The sequence below is a fragment of the Oncorhynchus masou genome, chromosome 22 (genome assembly GCF_036934945.1).
Source record: "Oncorhynchus masou masou isolate Uvic2021 chromosome 22, UVic_Omas_1.1, whole genome shotgun sequence".
NCBI classification, from domain to species: Eukaryota; Metazoa; Chordata; class Actinopteri; order Salmoniformes; family Salmonidae; genus Oncorhynchus; species Oncorhynchus masou.
The window spans coordinates 51,017,431-51,031,704 of NC_088233.1; the positions used below are offsets into that span (position 1 = coordinate 51,017,431).

Consider the following 14,274-nt stretch of genomic DNA (forward strand, 5'->3'; position numbering starts at 1 on the left):
TCCTCCCAGGTGGATGGTTTACATCCCAAAATCTCATACATTGAGTATTGCTTGTTTCTCTTGATTACTACAATTATGGGCATCTTTAATCTTAACAGGTGTTGTTTGACCCAAGCGTCCCGAGGACCATGTTCTTAGACTAATTGATAAGCACTGAAAAATAGACTTAGTCATATGTATATAACCTAAACATGGCGCTAATCTGAGCCATTAAATCATGATCAACAGCTTGCCCAAGGTCCAGGAAGTTTCATTCAATCAGAATGGCCAAACCAATTGTATTAGTAGCTAGTCTACTGAATTAAAGACCCACTACCTTTCATTCTGGGAAAGTAACAACCTGTAACAACTCTGTTCCACAAAGAATACAGGTAAGTGATCATTTTAATGGATGCAGTTCCTCATGCAAAGTGAAAACTACAATGCATGTTGAGAAGATTTGATTGCCCTTTTGATGTAGGAGTATTTCCCTGAAACATTTTAATTTCCCCCAAATCCGATGCCATTCATCCAAATTAATCACAATCTACAATAACTGTTATAAAGACAGCTTCCATTGAAATTAACGTGCATTCCATGTGGACCAGCAGTACTTTTAACAGTTACTGACGTGGTTTAAACTTTTTACATTATTTTTCACACTTATCAACCTTGGTTCTTATTTTCTTGACTTTTATTTTGGAGGGTTGATGTCATGTCCACAGTGATTGAACCGATCATGTATAATAATAACACAAAAAAAGTTGACTCAAAATGTAGAAATTTAGACATCTCAAAAGATCCTCCCAAATTATACAGGCTGAATGTGGATCCACATGTGTCTTTGACTCAATTCAAAATGGACCCCCAGCCACAATAGCAACAACACCAAGCCTTTTGGAAGACTAGGTGGATGTTGTGTTATTATTGCTTACTTATACCCAATCCTTTATCTTGATTCTTAAGAAGTGCATGGGGAGTAAGGTGCTGGTGTTTGATTTGGAATTGGGCATTTAATTCAACTAGATCCCCTTGAAAGCCCCAGAAACTCTGCCTCGTGTGTCATGTGTGCGATGGGCACTCTTGTGAATTATTAACAATGCTAATGTGTAAAAAATCTCCTATTGTTAATATAAGGATGTTGCACTGAGAACAATTATTTCTCCTGTTCTGAAGTGGGAACTAATGGAATCATTAACATTGCATACGCAAGTTGGACACCCAGCCCTCACACACATCCATACCATCACAAAAGAGCTAAAGTTTGTTTTCACCATTTAGAAAATATATGTGGAAGGTTAAATGAAAATATACAATTATTAATACAACAGTTAGAATGAAGCGCTATAGGTTTAGGATGATTTTAAAAATCGAATCAAATTTCCCTTTGCAGCGCACTCTCTGGTTATTTTCTTGGTTTATAGGCGAGAGGTAAAGTGTATAAAAAAAGGCCGCCTCCTCTTCTTTCTTTCCATTGGCTGGCGGACTCCATCACGCAATTGCTTTTGCCTCTGGCAAGAATGCCTCCCAGTACTTTATCAGCTACAAAGAGGGAGAAGTACAAGAACATTGTCACCCATGTTCCCAAAACAATTCAGATATTCTTACCATTGGAAACTGCCTTCTTATACCAAATAACTCATGCGTTATGTAATGACCCAGTCTTTATTTAGCAGGGTCCATATTCAAAACATGTGCTTAAATAGGATAAAATACCCCTGTCCATATGAAAAGGCTAAATGTATCCAAGATCAGCACTCATGTTCTGAGACACTTTATGAATACAGGCCCAGGTTTATTCCAATGAGCAGAAACTATTACCTGTTGCTGCGACTGTAGCAGAGACTCCAGGTATTTGATGATCTGTTTTTGAAATCACGGGCCTTCTCTTTCTGTTAGAAAAAAATGACAAGACAAGCAATACATTGTTTTTCTATTCTCTCCATCTTATCCAGCACCTAACCACCACCCCCCCTCAAATAAAAATGTTTTACCTCAAACCTGAGCACCTCCTTGCGAACTGTAGCTGACACTCTGTCAAAGTCTCTCTCATACTGAGTCACCTTGGCCTCCCACTAGGAAAGAGAGGAGTTGAGAAAGGAGGCACATTTGGTATGTATGCCAATGTGTACAGTTGGAGTCAAATCCAGTACACACAGTGGATCCTAGGGATCAATGTTAAGAAACACGCTAGTGGTGGGAAATGGGTGAAAGGCACAATCTGCGAGTTTAATTTCTGGTAAAAAATGATGCCATCACTTCTTAGAGGACTGAAAGTAAGAGGAGCAGGTGCATTTTATTGGCATTAGTCAAACAGTGACTTGTGTGTCACGTGATTTGTGTATGTACTTGGTCTGTTTGCAACAGGGGACAGAACTTCCTGACCGTGTATTTAAGACATTAAGATACGATTCAGAAAATGCTTGGCGACAAAAAATCCATTACATTTTTATTTATTCAAAAAGTCTATGTATTCCCTCCCTTTTCAATTTGTTTTCTTCCATTTGGTGCCTAATGAACACAACCCGGAGAGATAGAAGGTATTGGGGTAGTACAGGTGTCGGGCAGCACGCTACCTCAGTGATGTCATCCTTGGCCTGCTGCAGCTTGTCAGGTTTGTTGGCCCACAGCAGCTTGGCCTCCGTCTCCCTCTTTTTCTGCAGCATGTTCTGAGCATCCTGCCAGCGCTGCCACGTCTTCATCCGCTGGTCAAAGGAGGCCTGAGGACAGAAACGCACACCATTTAACGGTCTCATCTCAGGGTGACAGTTATTATGGTGTGTTGCCTATAGCTGCGTCGGAAAACATTACTCTTATTAGGGCTGTGGCAGTCGCTTACATTTTGTCAGCCAAGTTAGTGTCATGCAAAAAGACTGACGGTTTCACGTTAATTAATGGTCAATTACCAAGCACGTTTAGCTTCACCAGGCCTCCACGCCTTTGGAACATCTACATTTAAAAAAGTAATATACACGATCAAAAAAAATACATTTATTTTAGTCAGGTCTAAAGAAACACAAAGAGAATGCATTTCAGAAGAACAGAATGAGTTAGCCTACTGAATGTTATCTGGCTATACTCCATGCCATAGGTCTGTTAAGAAATGCTTAAAGTCCAGTGCCATTATTGAATACAGAACAAAAATATAAAACGCAACATGCAACAATTTCAAAGATTTTGCTGAGTTACAGTTCATAAAGGAAATCAGTCAATTTAAATAACTTCAATAGACCCTAATCTATGGATTTCCCATAACTGGGCACTGGGGAGCCAGGCCCAGCCTATCAGACAGCAGGAGCGGTAGAGATACTCTCAATGATTGATCGGCTATGAAAAGCCAACTGACATTTACTCCTGAGGTGCTGACTTGTTGCACCCTCGACAACTACTGTGATTATTATTATTTGACCATGCTGGTCATTTATGACCATTTGAAGATCTTGGCCATATTCTGTTGTAATCTCCACCCAGCACAGCCAGAAGAGGACTGGTCACCCCTCATAGCCTGGTTCCTCTCGAGGTTTCTTCCTAGGTTTTGGCCTTTCTAGGGAGTTTTTCCTAGCCACCGTGCTTCTACACCTGCATTGCTTGCTGTTTGGGGTTTTAGGCTCGGTTTCTGTACAGCACTTTGAGATATCAGCTGATGTAAGAAAGGCTTTATAAATTTGATTTGATCAGAATGAGTTTTTCCCCCACAAAAGGGAATTAATTAGACAGAAATACTCCTCAGCTAGATTTAGAGGTATTTGGCAACTTTAGTTGTGAATGATACGAACCTTAATGTCTTTAGAAATCAAAACATATGGGCTGCCTGATGCAAGTAAAGGCTATTGATGATTTGAGAAAGTTAGAAAAAAAAAGCAGCTCGTGCTCCGTTCCTCACCTCAGCTGTTCTCTCATCAAGTGATCATATTTTCACCCATCAGACTATCCTCAATTTAATCTTTACTAATGTCATTTGTTTGTTTGGCTTTGTTGTTATGCTTTGAAACATCCACAACGACTATGTTTTATAGCGTTTCAACCTGCTGTATAACCTCATTGAGGTAAGTGTTTGATGTCATTTTCGATTGCATTTGCACTGATGTCAGAGTGGTTAGAGGGACAATAGAGCAAAGAGTACCAGGTCATTAGGACTTGATGGTCATTAGCAAGTTGGGTACTACCAACATGTCCAGAGTGCATAAGAGGAGATTACTCCACGGTCACATGGAATTTTACTGCGGTCATGTCATGACTACCGGTGTCGTGGTAATACGGTCACCGCAACAGCCGTAGTCATAATCAAATCGCTTCCTCCATCCTTTTTCCCTCAATACCTCACTCTGAAAGTGCCCTTACCACCAACCTCTTCCTCCAATATGCTTTGAGAAAGGGGAAAGAACTGGAGGAAAAAAGGACAAGGAAATAAGGATTTAACAGCTTTTAACATGTTCAGACACAGCCTATGTTATGCCATTGACTCTCTGTAGGTACCCGGACAGATCCCAGCAGGCGGATGTAGTCGGCGAGCAGCTCGGCGAAGCAGAACGAGTCGCTGGCTGCCTGCTCTTGGTGCAGCTGCTCCATCTTGTCCTCCACCTCGGCCAGCTGGGAGAGGGCTCTGGACAGGGCCGTGTTGTCCTCCGAGCTGCCCAGCATCGCCACGCTCTTGGCAAAGCCACCCGTGTTTACCGACAACTCTGGGGGAAGTAGAGCGGGGGAGTTAAGCATGTGCCACTTAAAGCCCATTGTGTGTGTGTGTAGTTTGGTGGGAAAAAGGGACAGCAAGAAGACATATTTCCATTCCACACACACACACTAGGTGGCCATGCACTGCTTATAGCCCTGTGTGTCTGTCGGAGTCTGTCCGATAAAACACTTGTATTCCATTGTACCGTACCTTTCCTGTGTCCAACCAGAGAGTCCACCATGATGTGGAGCTTCCTCAGCTGCTGGTCCTCAGCCTCCACTTCCTGCAGTTTCTCCTCGAACCACTGGTAACACAGCATGACACAGGCAACCGCACATTAGAGCCGCAACAGTTGTATCTACTGTGCAAGATAGTGGGTGCATTCGTTTTAGTGACGCTGGGTCCATTCACCTGGGTGGGTGTATATTTCACTTTAAAATAAGCACACTCCGCCACTGGGGCCACAGGTGAGGTAAAATGAACGCACCCAGTCAAACAGAGACTGTGTATCACAGTGGTCAGTGGAGGGAGACTCACCACGTCCGACTCATTCATTTTGATGGTCATCTTGCTGAGTGAGTCTGTAGCCCTGTTGATCATCTTCAGGAAGCCGGCGCCGCTCAGAGCCTGGGTGTTGTGAGCCCTGGGCATCTACAACACACAAACACACCTTAAGAAAGTCACATCAGGGTCGCATTCATTTGTGCACAACGTAGCAAAACGCTTTGCAGTCAGGTCTCTTGTGGTCAATTGAAATGGCTACAAATTCACATATGGAAAAATCTTAATTGGAAATGGACGGCGCTCTGAAATTCTTGAATCAGACCCCGATGCACACATGGATGACAAGTCTGAACAATATTTATCACTTAGCGTGTGAAAATGTAACAGAAAGCCTGTCAAGCATTTTAACAGAAAATGGGACAGCAGGGTCCTGAGACATTAAATGGGTCATGTGCAGGGCAAGCACCTCGTGTGTGGATAGACAGACAGTATCTTTGTGTGAGGGTGGTGCACGCACACACGCCAAGCTTACATCGTCTCTCTCCAAGAATTCTCTGACATCAGGGTCTTGTAGCAGTGATGGGTGGAACACCACTCTCTGCAGATACCTTTTGGGATGACAAAACCGAACAAATTAAACATTTCACTACAGTTACATTGGGGTCATTTAGTCCAAACTTCTAATTGACCTCCCAACTTTTTGCATACTACCTTCACAACCAAGTCCCTATGCAATGGCTCATTAAAAAGTGCTCATCTACAAGTTATACTATCACGGTTCCAAGTCTACTGCTACCCTTCACCGTTTTGCCAATACAGGAAACCTCAAGAGGAAAGCCCATTCGCTACCTCTCCAGAGCCGCCCTCCTCCTCTCCACAAACTCAGCCGACGAGTTGTCCTCTTTTCCCACTTTGACTTTAGTCATGCCTGTCCGAAACATGACAAATCAATTAGGCTAAAACACACATACAAATGGTCAAAACCAGGACAAACACATCAATAGGTCAAAGACCCACGAACCAAAATTGATCCTTTGACAATGGAAAATGGTGGAAAATGCATGGCCCCCATTGAGAAACTATGAATGATTTGCTGCCTAAAGCGACATTAACTCAAGGTATCAAATTATGCGTATACTATAGATTACCCATAATGCTCTTCTCAGGCGGCGGGGGCACAATGTAGCCGTTCAGTGTGTGTTTATCTGAGAGCTTCTCGTAAAGGCCTAAGAAGTCACTGAAACGCCGGCGCACTGTGAACGTCTTACTGCGGAACATGGGCAGCGTGGTCTATAAGAGAGGAGATGCAAAGTGTTAGCTAAGGGGTAAAGACACTGAACTGGAAAAGGCTAAATGTCCACTAAATGTTTATTTGATTGCAGTGATATTACCTGTGTGGAGACTTTGTAGGCCATGTAAGCGTTCATGCCATCCCCTGTAGAATGAAAGACAATTATTAACTGGACAATTATACAAAGGGGTAAAACCAACATCAATTTTAAACTTCTTGGTTTGACCCCTTTAATTGTTGTGTTACTTTTGTTAAAAAAAAAATAGGACCTTCACGTATTACATTGATATGGGTACGCCCTTCACTCTCACTTCAGAGAAAGGAAGGAGAGGAACCAGGAAAAGAGAAGAAGCAGGCATTGAGAGAATGAGGAAGCCGTTTATTTTTACGACAACATTGATGCAGGGTTCATCATAATAGGTGTCATGTTCACAGAAGGAAGAAAACGGTGAAATGTAGTGAAACTCACCAACTTTCTCTGGATTGGTTATTGAGATATTCAGCTCGAATTTATCCTCAACCTCCTCTTCCAACTGCATATGGTAGAGACAAAATGGTCATTCAAATCAGTCAATGGCCATTATCTGAAATGTTTTCACAACAAGTTCACATACAAAATAGCGATGTTGTATTGTTGGAGCCAGACAATTTAGAATAAGAACTATACTGAACACATTTTTTTAAAAAAGTGTTGGTTCCATGTTTCATGAGCTGAAATTAAAGATCCCAGACATTCAGGGACAAATGTTAGTGAGCATTTCTCCTTTGCCAAGATGATCCATCCACCCGACTGGTGTGGCATATCAAGAAGCTGATTAAACAGCATGGTCATTACACAGGTGCCGCTTTGTCACAACAATGCCACAGATGTCAACATTGCACAGCCATTAGAAGAGTGGGACAACATTCCACAATCAACAGCCTGATCAACTATATGCAAAGGAGATGTCACGCTTTATGAGGCAAATGGTGGTCACAGCAGATACCGACTGGTTGTCTGAGCCACAACCCTACTTTCTATTTTTTATCCTGTTACCAACAGATGCTGTATTCCCAGTCATGTGAAATCCATAGATTAGGGCCTAAGTAAATGTATTGCAAATGACTGATTTCCTTAACTGGTACTGTACACACATCGCCTACCACCCCCCCAAAATTGGAGAAAACTAGTGAACAACTATTAAGCTTCTACTTCCATCTTTAAAAATATACATTAAAAAAAGAAGAAGCTGGAAGTAGAAGCTTAAGAGTTGTTGTTCACTAGTTTTCTCCAATGTGGGGGGGGTGATATATATATATATACACACACACATATACAGACATTTTATGGGCACAGTCTATTTTACAATAGTTATATTTTGTTTGATTTTACTCATCTCCGTCCTCGAACCTCAACCTCGCCAATCTATTTCTTTCACAAAAGTTCTGAACCTATATACAGACACGATATGTTTTATGGACACGGTATGTTTTACATTAGTTAGCTTGTTATTAGTTCCACCCTTCAGCTCCATTCAACCACTCCCAGCTATCTCTTAACACCATCCATATTGGATTTCTATTTGCCTTGTATTTTTCCAACTGTGTTGTTTCACAAACATTCTGAACCTTACTAAATTCCTACAGGTTGTAAATTATTAAAAGTATATTATTGATTGATTGACTTTTCAGATCACTCAGTAGTGCTATCTGAAGAGTTAGCGCCAGGTAAATGTTGCAATTCTTCAGCCATTCCCCGACCGGTGACCAAAAACAAGCTACATATGGACAGTACTAAAACAGATGATCTAATGATTGTTTCTTCGCAGCAAAATCTGCAGAGCTGGGAAGGTTATATATATATATATATATAGAACCTTCCCACACACATACATAAAGAATTTAAATAGAAAAATTCCCCATTCAGTTTGACCCTGCGCTAGCTCACATGACCTGTGCTGATTGACAGTTTGATGGTCCAATCAGAGGACTGAGTGTGAGGTTCACTAGCACGTTTTTTTTTTGCAAGTGGGATGCTGCGGCTATTGTCTTGATGCATGTAGAGTAATCCACAGAGACTCAAGTCTGAAGTAAGTTCATATCATGTCGAGTATCAAGTCAAATTTGTGACTCGAGTTCACACCTCTTCCAAATACACACTTGACTGAGTCAATTGACATAACCAAGGTGGTGGAAGAAAAGCATGTACAGCTGTATTTTGAATGACCTGTAAATTGTACAACACTGAATACCCATGTTGGGATGCTCTGTGGGAGTGAACACATGTGAATGAGCAGTTAAAACCCCTTAAGGTCAATGTATACGCACCCACGGAAATCGAATTAACAATACAAAAGTTGGTTTAGTTGCAGTTCTGTACCGTACTGTAATGTACTGTACCTCCTCCAGGGTCTTGGGTTGCGGTTTGGAAGCACTTGCTGAGACTGAGGGAGCAGGGGCAGATGCAGAGGGCTTGGCTGCCTCTTTCTTTTTCCTGTCATTCCTAGGGCTGTCCAGAGACAGCTCTACGGTGGCTTCTGAAAGAGGGGAGCAGAAAAAAAAGAGCGATGAGGGTCGTAAGACTAAAAGTTCATGGTATTGGAGACAGTCATGCTTTTTCAGATTTAAGTTAATTGGAGTCAATTCCCACATATCCAATTTACCCCAAACCTGTTTATTTTCTTTGCATCAGTACTCCTCTACCTGTCAAACATGCTGGTTGCCACAAACTCACTCAAAGGTCTGGAAGATCTGACTACAATAGAGCCACTGTCTCTGTCAGGGAACAGTGACAACAGCACTCTTCTTCCAGACTAAATCATATTGTCAATATTTTCTGAGTCCGTGGTAGAAAAGCCAATGGGAGAATCAATTGAAGATTGACAGATATTTCACTCCAGTCTTTTAGTCAGGTGAGTCCACGTGAGAGAGGCCACATTCCTCATGATCAACACCAGGAAGGTACTACTCTGTCTGTTTATTAATGTGAGTGAGGGGTCAGCAAAAGACACTCCGGTTCCAGCTTTCCTCTTCCTAATGGCACAATGCTGAGACAGCAGTTTCCTTATCAGCCCTAATGGCTTGCACACACACAGTTTTTGTTCATTTCACTGCTTGTTTCAAGCACTCAGCAAATATAGCACATTAAAATGTATAATTTGAAATGTATGATTAATGATTTGTAAATTCTTACCTGCAAATATATCAGGTTCCTCCTCATCGGAGTGGACTCCGTTGGTCTTGGAGTTGATGGAAACAGTACTGACTGCACTAGGGAGAGTAGTGATAGCCTCCTCAGTGAATATATCAGTGGGGTGCTCATTGTAGTTGTCACTCAGAGGACCGCAGACATTGCTAGCTTTGGCCACTGGTGCAAGTACTTCTTTGAAGAAATCATTCTGGGGTTTCTTCGAGGCCTCACCCAGTGGTTCGCTGAAGAGGTCCTCATCAGGTTCATCAAAGATGCTAGTTTGTTGTTGCTTGGCGGTGTTACTTTGTCGTGGTTCAGCGAAAAGTTCGCTAGGCTCATCGTCAAAGAGGTCGCTCGGTGGCTCCTGGGGCATCGCAGCAACCGGTGTTTTGACTTCACTATGTGGAGTGTCGTTGATAATGTCAGCCAATGGATCGATGTCAGGTTTGGGAGGCTCCTTTAAGTCGTCACTTGCTGGTTCCATAAGGAGATTCATCATTGGAGCACTAGATGCCTCGCTTGCTGGTTCCATAAAGAGGTCCACCATTGGAGCACTAGATGCCTTGCTTGCTGGTTCCATAAGGAGGTCCACCATTGGAGCACTAGATCCCTCGCTTGCTGGTTCCATAAGGAGGTCCACCATTGGCGCACTAGATGCCTCGCTTGCTGGTTCACTAAGGATGTCCACCATTGGAGCACTAGATCCCTCGCTTGCTGGTTCCATAAGGAGGTCCACCATTGGAGCACTAGATGCCTCGCTTGCTGGTTCACTAAGGAGGTCCATCACTGGAGGACTAGATGCTTCACTCAGTGGTTTGGTTGAACTTGCGATGTCACTTGCAGACAGCGAAGGGTCCATCTTTATCTCCAATGGGTTATCCTGGAGATGAAGAAAGAACAGCATTTCTCAAATCATGCAAATAAGCAAGGTTGCAGCAGCAACAACAGCAAAGACACTCAGGTCTCTGTCACATTTTACAATTGATTTAACATCCATGTGAATTCCACTCAAACTACATTATAAGAGTCAAAGATACTTAAAACAAATACAACTATTCCACATCAAAATGAGTCTAACTGCACAGGGAGAGAACTTACCAGGAATAACATAAAACGTCTGTCAGGTCTACACAGATAAATACATGTCTACCACAACTTCTAAGAGGAGGAATTCATTGTTTTTCCAGGAATGAAAGATTGCGTTCAGAAGCCTGATTGAAGAATTAAAACTTGGGTTCTATGGAAAACTTCCTGGTAGTGAGAATGTGGCCACATCTGAGACTCACATGACTGGAGGCTGAGCTTTAGCCTCCCTTCCTGTACTTTTACAGCAATATGAGGTTCACTTGACATGTGCAAACTCCAGGGTGTGACCTATACTCAAACTTGCCTTGCCCTCCTACACCCTGAGTGAGTAATTTAGCTGACAAAGCTGTTGGGTTCACCGACAAGTGTTTTTTTTAGAAAAGTTTGCACAAGAATCTAAAACAGTGGAGCTATGGAGCAGGTAGGGACAGTTCACTCCAAAACCAAAGCTTTTCAAATGTTTTCAGGAAACTACTCCACTGTCAGGATAAATCCACATCATGGGTTGTGTAGATCATGGGTTGTCTTACGAGCGAGCGGGGGGTCACAGCACTTAGAATGCAGCTATAAAGTATGTAGGCACGTGCTCATCTAACATCTTATTCTAAAAAACCATGGGCATTACTAAGGAGTTGATTGGAACATTGCTGCGGGGATTTGCATCCATTCAGCAACAAGTGCATTAGTGAAGTTGGCCACTAATGTTGGGCGATTAGGCCTGGCTCGCAGTCGGCATTCCAATTCACCCCAAAGGTGTTCGATGGGGTGGAGGTCTGTGCATGCCAGTCAAGTTCTTCCACACCGATATGGACCTCGCTTTGTAAACAGGGGTATTGTTATGCTGAAACAAGAAAGGGCAGCCCCCAAACTGCTGCCAAAGTTAGAAACACAGAATCATCATTGTATGCTGTAGCGTTAATATTTCCTGTGACTGGAAATCTTAACTCTACAGCATACAATGACGATTCTGTGTTTCTAACTTTGTGACAGTTTGGGAAAGGCCCTTTCCCATGAAAAACATCCCCAGACCATTATTCCTCCTCCACCAAACTTTACAGTTGGCACTATGCATTGACGCAGGTAGCATTCATCTGGCATCCACCAAACCCATATTCATCCGTTGGACTGCCAGATGGTGAAGCATCATTCTTCACTCCAGAGGACACGTTTCCACTGCTCAAAGCGTTACACCAATCCAGCCGCCGTTTGGCTGTGTGCGTGATGTTATGCGGCTTCTCGGCCATAGAAACCCATTTCACGAAGCTGCTGACAAACCGTTCTTGTGCTGACGTCACAATTGCAACGCCATGGTCCTTCTACACATGCTTAATATAAATAACTAATACATATACATTCACAATTAACTAGGCAAGTCAGTTAAGAACATATTCTTATTTACAATGATGGCCTACCGAGGAACGGTGGGCCTTGTTCAGGGGTAGAACGACAGATTTTACCTTTTCAGCTCGGGGATTCAACCTTACGGTTACAGGCCCAACACTAACCACTAGGCTACCTGCTGCCCCAGTGTGTCTGCACATACTTGGCCAAATCCTTTATAAATTATTACACTGAAGTAGTTTGGAGAGAAAAGCTCTTACAGCATCTTACTTAAACCAAGCTTCACATGCTAGGTATTTTCTCTTAATCAAAAAGCAACAGGACCGACAAACTTCCGCTTTCTCTATTCACCCAGCAGGTCAGACGACGGGCACCAACCACACCAGGAATTCTCTTCAGGTATTCAACCTAAACATCTGTCGTCACCACTGAGATGACTCCTTTGAAGGGTGCTCTACTCCAAAGTTCAAAACACAAAATGTATATTGTCCTGGATTCTTTGAGGCCCACTGCAATCTTCCTCTGTTCCACAGAAACACAATTAATCAAAAACAAGACCACTCCTGGTCACTGACAGACTACACTTTTCCTAACGCACATTTCCAACCACTCAAACCGGTCTCCCACATATGCATCCCAACAAGAAGTGATTCATCATCATTCATACACGCATAGCCCACTCCAATTTTAGACTATTTCCTTTTTGTTCCAGATTTCGATACTACTGTTGCCCATTCCGAACATTCGTATTCGCCAACTTTGCTCGATTCGATCTCAGTATCCACTTCCGCTACCTTCAAATTCCGAGTGTTTTTTTGAGCAGCGATAGTTTTAATAGGACTTGCAGCCTCATCTCTCGTGCAATTGATTTCAACGTGATAATTGATTTTTTTGTCAATGTTGAGTTTCTGTTTAGGTGACCCCCGTAACAAAGCGCAAATGGTTAAGGACTTGGGACACTTTAAAAAATGTTTTGACATCGGGTTATTATCATTAGGTCTTGTCAACCGGACGCAGCTACAGCGTCATTTTCAACATAAATTTTAGGAATATAAAATGGAACTTTCAATATTATTTATTGTGGTATTGTACTCAGGTAAACACTGCTGAATGAGTCCAAAAACGTGCTGCGATTTATTTATTTCGATGATATACCAGAAAATCCACCAAAAGGGTTTACCCTACCTAACTATTGATCAAGGTACAGTATCATCTCCCCGGGGGACTTTTGTAAGAGCCACAAAGCTTGCGTTTATTGCGGTACGGTTTTGCAAACATAAGGAACGCATCTTTCATATCAGCGAGAAATAACGTTGAACTAAAAGTTTAAATGACTACACACCTTTTATAGATCTAGGGCTAATGTTACCACACCGCCATATCTCCATGTTACAGCGCGTGTTTAGGGAAGACCGCTAACTAGCACAAGTGGTCGTCTATCTAGCATGCTCCGAACGCCTAACCTGTGTGGAAGGCCGCCAGAAACGTGTTGTGACTGAAAAATAATTCTGGCTGCAACTGTAATAGCAGGTTTAAATAGTGTACAGTGAGTGTATATTTAGTATTTGTGAAATTATTTTGATGTGATTTGAAAGTAAAGGGTTTTATGTTTCTAGAACCGTATCGCAATTGAACATCGGTTCACGTTTATATGGAGTATTTGGCTGTTTTGGCTGCCAGAGCCAGTCTACCTCTGAAAATAACATGTATTTGGACCTGAAGGGGTAAGTTAACGGTAGGACACGCCATACTCCGGGGTAACGTTAGCTGCTCCGGAGACGAGAGTTAGCCAGTTAATGCATATCCGTCTAGTTAGCCAACTAACAGCTTCGTGTCAATGAACCCAATGGATTTCACAGGCCCTTGTTAGCAATGTTTGGCAGCTACAGTAGCTAGCTACTTGGATAACAACCCGGGGAGTGCCGAGTTTTCTAGACAAAATATTTACGTTAGTAAGAAATCAACAACAGACACTCACTGTGCCAAGAAAAATGTCTTCTCCGTCATCACTGTCTTGGTCTCCAACTTCGTCAGGCTCCGGTTCCAGGTCCTCGGGAAAGGGAGGGGGACTACGCTCTGAACTGGTCGCCATCTTCATTCAACGCAAACAGACAGACAGCATCATATAAAACTTTTGAGACTGAGGGGAGGCAGAAAAAAATAACACCACCTACCGGCTCAAACAATGGTGTGCAAGTGCAGCCTACAATTCGGGGCATTCCTGCATCTGCA

The 14,274-nt window shown here is 42.6% G+C and overlaps 1 protein-coding gene across 1 annotated transcript; it reads right to left on the bottom strand.

The window, feature by feature from the left end:
• Window positions 1-366: 366 nt before the first annotated feature.
• Window positions 367-14,231, bottom strand: snx1a (sorting nexin 1a). The gene is given in 16 exon segments (XM_064930525.1): window positions 367-1,521; window positions 1,801-1,844; window positions 1,847-1,871; window positions 1,974-2,054; window positions 2,556-2,699; window positions 4,456-4,661; window positions 4,862-4,955; window positions 5,189-5,302; window positions 5,688-5,763; window positions 6,005-6,083; window positions 6,304-6,445; window positions 6,547-6,590; window positions 6,916-6,979; window positions 8,826-8,962; window positions 9,619-10,495; window positions 14,015-14,231. Coding segments are annotated over 16 exon segments (2,304 nt in total). The 5' UTR covers window positions 14,141-14,231; the 3' UTR covers window positions 367-1,470.
• Window positions 14,232-14,274: the final 43 nt, after the last annotated feature.